Source organism: Oncorhynchus masou, chromosome 9 (genome assembly GCF_036934945.1).
Source record: "Oncorhynchus masou masou isolate Uvic2021 chromosome 9, UVic_Omas_1.1, whole genome shotgun sequence".
NCBI lineage: Eukaryota > Metazoa > Chordata > Actinopteri > Salmoniformes > Salmonidae > Oncorhynchus > Oncorhynchus masou.
In genome coordinates, this window is record NC_088220.1 from 28,344,814 (window position 1) to 28,353,006 (window position 8,193).

General features: G+C 47.1%; 1 protein-coding gene across 1 annotated transcript; it reads right to left on the reverse strand.

Moving 5' to 3' along the window:
- Positions 1-750: 750 nt before the first annotated feature.
- Positions 751-7,865, reverse strand: LOC135545188 (protocadherin beta-15-like). Its single transcript, XM_064972819.1, has 4 exons — positions 5,334-7,865; positions 2,434-2,492; positions 2,174-2,289; positions 751-1,698 (listed from the first exon to the last, which is right to left on the reverse strand). The coding sequence occupies exons 1-4, from the start codon at positions 7,863-7,865 to the stop codon at positions 1,346-1,348; spliced, it is 3,060 nt and encodes a 1,019-aa protein (XP_064828891.1). The 3' UTR covers positions 751-1,345.
- Positions 7,866-8,193: the final 328 nt, after the last annotated feature.

Here is an 8,193-nt window from a genome sequence, read left to right on the forward strand (position 1 = left end):
CCTCCTCTACAGCCCTGCTATACTGTCCCTATGGTTCTCCTCCTCCTCCCAGCCCTGCTATACTGTCCCTGTGGTTCTCCTCCTCCTCTCCAGCCCTGCTATACTGTCCCTATGGTTCTCCTCCTCCTCTCCAGCTGGACAGAGGGTTTACACTACAGATCCAGAAGCGTCATGCCTCCATGGAGACCGTCTCATTATTAAGATCATTATTTTCAGTCTGTGGCACCTGCCGACCTATTTACTCTTCTGGATCCGGCCGATACTCATCTGTTGACATTCGGAACTCATTCCCCGGGATTTTAAAAGGAGAGAGGATTGAAGAACGTTTGGTAGATTTTATCCAGGTGTGGCATTTAAGCTCCCAGCCCAGTCCCACTGTCTTTAATTAAAATGATATTATGTTTGTTCAGTTAAGGAACCTCGACCATTCTCTGAGGCCAAATGGAAATGCAAGCACCCCAATGGGCATGTACTGGCATGTTACCAGGTTTATTCCTTGCCACAGCTGACCGTGACAGAAGGCTTTCCCCGGTGTTCGTGCGCCTTGCAACTTTTTTACCCTAAAACAATTTCCCAACTTTAAAGTGGATGTGTGACTGATGCTCATTGACATTGAAAAGGTTTCTCAGTAAATTTATCCCATCCTCAGAATGAAACCTGTTTGGGGGAAGCTGGCGATGACATGAGCATCATCGGCTCAACAGAGCAGGATCCATATTTGATACATGAGGAAGAAGAGCGTAATTATGAGAAAAAATACTTTATTCTCAGAAATGTATATACAATATATGTGTTGGGGAGATGACTGTTTAAGCATTTGTGGATCACCTGCATCACAAATGCAGTTTGCATATCTCCAGGTATATTCCTACATATTCTCACAAGTTCTGCTGAACAGAACCATACATTTCAAACCGTTTTAGATGAATAAACGCAACCTGGTTATTTGTGTCCGTTTTTGTAAAAATTCAAAACTAGAATTGATATTTATAACAACGTGCAAAGCGCTGTCCAATCTTAGGCTAATTGGATATTTCTCATCATTTTTCTTTGCTCCAGGCTGATTGTCAAAACAATAAATAATAATAACAACAATAATACATGTTATCAATTGAAAAACAGACTGTGGAAAACATGTGACAGTAATGTATACAAAATAACAATGGCCAACAGTGGCAGATCTTAAAACGGTTGAATGATCACTCTTCTTGGATTCATCCATCTATCTCCCTTGTTCCATTAGCATGGAGATCGAACGTTCATTCATTCATTCCTCCGTTTGTACACATGTTCAATGAATTCAGTCATGAATGAATCCCTTTCCTTTAACTCTCTGTCCCTCCCACTATGAAGCGTTATACAGGTCGTTGTTGATGACGGCTGCTGCTGCTTCTGTCTGGGGCTCGTAGTTGAGGATGAAGCGCCTCTTCTTGCCGAAGGTGGAGAAGGAGTTGTGGACGTCCAGCTCACTGCGGTGGTGGGTGGCTGCTGGCCTCAGGGTGCACAGAGCCGACGGCGTGCCAGGGATGTACACGTTGTGTTGGTAGTCTGGAGGTGGCTGGGGGTGAGGATGGAGATGAGGGGGGAGTGGAGGTTGCTGAGGCTGCTGGGGTTGGGGCTGTTGCTGGGGTGGAGGGGTGCACCGAGGGGTGCAGCAGCGAGGAGGAGGGCCAGTGGCAGGAGGAGACATCTTGTAGTCTATGGAAGAAGAAACATAATGTTGATTAATATACTGTATGACTGAAATCAAGGATAGTACAGACACACGTAAATGCTGTGGAAGGGGTGCTGATGTCATAACATTTATTTTTAATATAGGAGAGTCGCACACTCTAGGAGCTCAGATGCTAAAATATTCATGTCCAACTTTTCGACAGACAAGCTGTCTTCATCAGGGTATAACATACCTGCTCATAACATGCTCATTGTCTGTTTGCTATTATCCAGGGAGAGGCATTAGCTCTCTCTCTCTCTGTGTGTGTGTATGTGTGTGTGTGTGTGTGTGTGTGTGTGTGTGTGTGTGTGTGTGTGTGTGTGTGTGTGTGTGTGTGTGTGTGTGTGTGTGTGTGTGTGTGTGTGTGTGTGTGTGTGTGTGTGTGCGTGTGCGCGTGTGCGCGTGTGCGTGTGTGCGTGTGTGCGTGTGTGTGTGTTTCAAGCCCAGGCCCTCACGTGCCCCTCATGTGGGTGCCCCAGGTCCAGTACTGGCCCGTCATGGGTGTCATGTAGTTCTCTGGGTCTGCATGCATGGCCTTCCTCATCAGAGTGCCATCCATGTTGATAGAGTTATAGCTGTGGAGGATATAGATCCATCCATGAAAAATCACAGAATATGTTCTGGCATGACCACATACAAGTCATTCATGAATAACATTCTGTCTCAAAGACTGGTATGCTGAGGTAGTTGGAAGTGTACATGTCAAAGGTGACTGTTACCTTTTCATAGAGGACTTCTGGTTTTTTGGGAGGGTCCAGTCGGTGTTTGGTTGTTTGAGCTATAGATTAAGAGAGAAAATAAGATCTTAAAACCACATGTCTAAAAACCTTGTTAAAGAGATGAGCTTTGACACTAATAGGGATTCAATGTTTGCATATTCTACATTATATTTGTGTCACTTTAAAGGACCAGTGCAGTCAGAAACGTGATGTTCCTATGTTTTATATATATTTCCACACTATGAGGTTGGAATAATACTGTGAAATTGTTAAAATTATTATAATGTCATTTTAGTGTAAGAACTTGTTAGTGGTGGGATGGTTTTTGGCCTGCCAGGTGACATCACCATGTAATAAATTAGTTAATAGACCAATAAGAGAGTTCAAACCTCTCTGCTGATAACATCTAGTTTTTAGTTTCCCCCTCCACAGAAATGTATCTTTGCTAAAAAAGCTATTTTTTGTCTCATTTTGACCATTTTAATTTAAACAATCAGAGTACGGTACTTAATTGTAACCCAGAAATTACGTGATATTGAAATTGAATGCTGAATTGGACATTTAAGGAACGGATGTCGAAATGAATTCGGAAAATTATATTTTTTCCATGGAGCTTGACTGCCTCCCTGTGGCCTTTTTTCAGAAGGCAGCGAGGATGTGCGCCGTGCGTTGAGCAATGACTCGCCTGTCATTTATTTCGCTTTCATCCACTGCAGCACAACACAGCAGGGGAGGGGACGGGCACTCAGGAGTGATATGTACTCTGGGAATAAGTCTCATAGTGCGGATTCCATGCTCTATTAATTCACTATTATTAGAATCGGTATTGAAAATACATTCCGCGCCAGCTCTGCACAAAAAAACAATTAGAACCCAACCGGGATGAAACGAAAACACCATTTTAATATTCAAAGGAAACCGTGGGACTCAGGAATTTCTCAGGAAATTAATACAATTATACACGTAATTGTTTTTTGTGTTTTATGTATAATTTTTCACATGAATATTGCCCTGATTCTCAGAGAAGATCAGCTTTGAATTATGTATTGCTGAGAGGAGAGAAAAGTTGTGCCGTCCTTGCAGCTTTACCCACTTATCTAGGTCATCTCAGCTGATCAGTCTGTTTCACAGAACAGTTGACCTGTGAGTAGGAGAGGCCTAATCTGTCTCCTCTTTCACCTTCAATGTATGTATTTTTTATCGCCCTGCTGAGATTACACTATGCCGACATGTAGGTCTACATACAACATGGATATGGTTGTAAATAGGCTATATAACTATCCCACTGTTTAGTTGGTAAGTCTTTGAGCTGGTATCGTGTCATCCGCCGATCCGCGGCATGCTGTGCACCCATCCAATTTGACTCATATGGGAGAGTGACTCTCGGCGAACTCAGGGGTGATTTAAGGGAACCAATTAACGTCATCAAGGACACCAAGCCCCTGGAGGGCCATAGCTACGAGCAGAACAATCAGCATGACCTCGAATCAAGCTCTTTATATGGCCAGAGGTGTTCCTGCTATGAATGGGAATGACATTTTTAGTCTTCAGTCTATACGGAGATGGGATATTCTAGGAAGAAAAGGGTCCCTTTATCCGTCACTGTCTGCATACATTGTACCAGATTATAGAGATGTACCTGGGCAATAAGCACACATCACATTCACGGTTTGCCGGTCCAATCTAGTGACTCCGACAACAGCAGTCTCGCCTTCCTCTCTCTCTCCGTCCCTCCCCCCCCCCCTTCCTTCGCTCAGGACAAAACACTGTTCCACATCACTCTCCTCGCCGGGGCAATCTACAGGCGCGCCACGTCCCAGCCAGGGCCATGGCCCCCCTCATCCCCCCTACCCCTTCTCCTCCCCAGTACCCCAGAAACCAGCCCTTTGCCATTTTTCATCAATAATGGACGCGACCCCCTTTCGTATGCACCGCGTTGTGTGCAGTATAACGGCTCGACCGTGTCTGTGCCCTTGAGGCATAGTTAGTGAGGTGATCTGTCCAAAGAAATGATAGGTGGACGATTCTCCAGAACGGTCGTTGACAGCATACTTTAGCCCAGAAAAGTGGAGTTCTATTTCCGAGATGGGCTGTCATTCATCTTGTCTGTCAGCCGTTAACCTTGTACTTATGGTAAAAACTCTATTCGCAGACACTACTAGAAATCAATTCCAACTAGTGGTTTATGAAGGAAAAGTATGGGCGATGTCTTCCTCGTCGTATCACATAGCAGGAGACAGAACATGCAATGACATTGATTGTATGCTACCACACCAATACACAAGCATACAAACGTTATGAGATTTGTCATTTACTATATTACTCGGAAAATGTTTTCAAAATAACAATGGACAAATCATGATCATAGACAGCTCAAATAGCTTATGAACAAAAATTGATTAGGGATCGATGTATAAGCATCGAAACAAACAGGACTGAGGTTGATTCATCTCCGTTGCTCTGTGAAACGGATATTTCTGGCTGACGGTTGTGTTCTGTGCGCGACGAGAGAGACATAAGACACAACTAGCTCATTCATGTTCCTTTCATAGCCTGTGTGAATAGAATATCCACTCTCTTATTATAAACAATATATATTTTATCGCGTCATTACTGTAGGTCTATAACTAAGGTATAAACACTAACAGGAATGGAAGATAAACATGTGTAGGTTGAATTAGTAGAGAATTTTACTCAGCCTGATGAATATTGTGTCGTTCAAGTTCACTCAGATAAAGTCACATTGCCGCATGTATGATTTCCCCTTTATAAGATTTAATGTGAAGTACTTGATTATGTTTTAAACAAAAATGGGCATTAACACGCAGTATACGTGAAAGTATAAGTGAAGGGGATAAATGATTTATATAAATGTGCGAACACATTCACTCTCACTGTACCTCATTCGGAGTGGTGGCTCCGGAATTGTTATTCGCGGATGCGCTCCGGTTGTGCGCGCTCCAAGCAAAGTTGTCAGCCCCCTTCGTCTCGTTTTTCCTCGAGGTCCTGCTGGGGCTGCACGGCTTCAGGAACATAAAGTCACTCTTAGCTGACTCGGGGGTCAGACACACTTTATAGCAGTAGGCTTGGGACAGAGTACCGTTGCCATTTACCTCCATGCAGTTGGTAGGCACTTTAGCCCCGGTGGAGATTTGCAGGTTCAGGTTAGATTTTTTGAATACCTCGGGGGGTGGCTCTGGCTGGAAGCCCCCGCAGCAGCAGCAGGCGACGGGAGGGAGGCTGTACCCGCTGTGTGTGTCTTTGTCCTTGTAACATTTGACCGCAGCCAGCACAATAATAGCCACCAGGAAGATTAGCGAGATGGTGCTCAGTGACACGATCAAGTAGAGGGCGAGGTTGGAGGGGGGCTGCGGGCTCAGAGTGAGGTCGCCGAAATCAGACAGGGACTCGGGCACGTTCTCGACCACGGAGAGGAGGATGGAGACGGTGGCGGAGAGAGGCGGCTGGCCGTTGTCCTTGACCAGGATGACGAATCTCTGCCTCGTAGCGTCCTTATCCACGATCCGGCGAATTGTCCTGATTTCTCCTGTGTAGAGGGCGACACTAAACAGCCCCGGGTCCGTAGCCTGGAGCACCTGGTAGGAGATGCGGGAGTTCTGTCCCTCGTCCGCATCTAGCGCAGTGATCTTGATGACGAGGTACCCCGCATCCACTGACCTCGGGACCACCTCTGTCGCTACAGTCCCGTTCTTGGGCAAGGGGGACACGATGACCGGAGAGTTGTCGTTCTGGTCCAATATGAACACATTTACTGTGACATTGCTGCTGAGTGGGGGGAAACCGGCGTCCTGCGCCTGCACCCGTATCTGAAAGTTCCTTAGCTGCTCGTAGTCAAAGGAGCGCAGCGCGTAGATGTTTCCGTTGTCCGAGTTGATGGAGACGTAAGTGGACACGGGCATGTCATGGATCTGACCCTCTAGAATCGAGTAGGACAGATAAGCGTTCTGATTAGAATCGGGGTCGAAAGCAGTGACTGAGCAAATGGATGCGCCCGGGGCGTTATTCTCAGTCACATAAACTGTGTATGATGGCTGGGCGAAGCGCGGGGGGTTGTCGTTAATGTCAGACACTTGGACGAGGATGGTTTTCCTCGTGGAGAGCGACGGGGAGCCCAGGTCCCGGGCCGTGAGGGTGATGTTGTACTCGGAGAAGGCTTCTCTGTCGAGAAACTCGCTAGTCATCAGAGTGTAGTAGTTCTTAAAAGAAGAGTGGAGCTGGAAGGGGACGTTGCTGGGGATCTGGCAGTGCACATTCCCGTTCTCTCCCGAGTCCCGGTCCATGACGCTTATAACGGCTATCACCGTTCCCGGTGGCGAATCCTCCTGGACAGGCGTGGACACGGAGGTGAGGATGACTTCCGGCGCGTTGTCATTCACATCTAAGATATCCACCAGTACCTTACTGTGCACGGCCACTGCGGAGGGACCCCTGTCTTTAGCCTGCACATACAGCTCATACACACTCGCTTTCTCATAGTCCACAATCCCCCTCACTCGGATCTCACCTGTGTACTGGTCTACGCTGAACAGCTCGCGCACTTTGAGTGGTGCGTGCCCACTGAATGCATAGGACACCTCCCCGTTCGCACCCTCGTCCAAATCAGTAGCATTTAGCTTCAGCACTAATGTCCCTCTCGGTGCGTTTTCTACCAGGCGCGCCCGGTAAACAGACTGGTCGAAAACGGGCACGTTATCGTTGGCATCCAGCACCGTGATGGTGATGAGAGCTGTGCCCGAGCGCTCAGGCGACCCCCCGTCCACGGATGTGAGCACCACCTCTTGCGTCTTCTGCTGCTCCCGGTCCAGTGGGGTCTCCAGAACTAGCTCGGCAAACTTGCTCCCATCATTACGCGTCTGGATGTTCAGCACAAAGTGTTCGTTGGAGCTCAGCTGGTAGGAGCGGAGCGAGTTGGTGCCCACGTCCTGGTCCTGCGCACTTTCCAACGGGAATCGAGACCCAGGCGCCGCCGACTCTGTAATCTCCAGATTAAACTCGCTCCATGGGAAATTGGGAGAGTTGTCATTCACATCCAAAATCTCCACCTCCACTCGGTACAGTTCTAACGGATTCTCGATCACCACTTGCAAGTGCAAGAAGCAGGTCGGACTCCGTTCACACAGTTCATCGCGGTCAATCTTCTCGTTAACGAACAAAATACCGTTTTCCAGATTCACTTCTAAGTATTGTTTTTTGGCCCCGGATACAATCCGAAATCGACGAGAGGATTGCTGGGCTACATCCAAGCCCAGGTCCTCGGCGATATTACCGACAAAAGCTCCGTGTTCCAACTCCTCGGGGATAGAGTACCGAATCTGTGCGAGAACCAGGTCCACCACACAATTGCACACCAGCAGGCACCCCACCAGCCCGGTTAGCGGTGTCCACCGGGTGCTCACGAGCCTGGGCGCCATCTCAAACGCGCACCAGAAAATCGTCAAGAGTGAAAACAGCACAGAATGAGTTTACCCGTCACTGACATTATGCACTTTATAAAATGATTTTGTCGATTTGTTTCCAGTTGTTGTAGAAACAAATAAAAAGGCCAAACCTCCTATCAGATTACTCCATTGCGCAAGTACAATATACTTTCATCAAATTATTGCATTTTAGAATATTATAAAACGGGAACGTAAACTTGGATGATATGAGTAAAGCGTCTCTGCTCCACGCGCGCAGTAGCAGTGTGTGAGCGGGGGAGGCTCGCACTATGATTTCCCAGTGTATTAGATATTCCGAGAA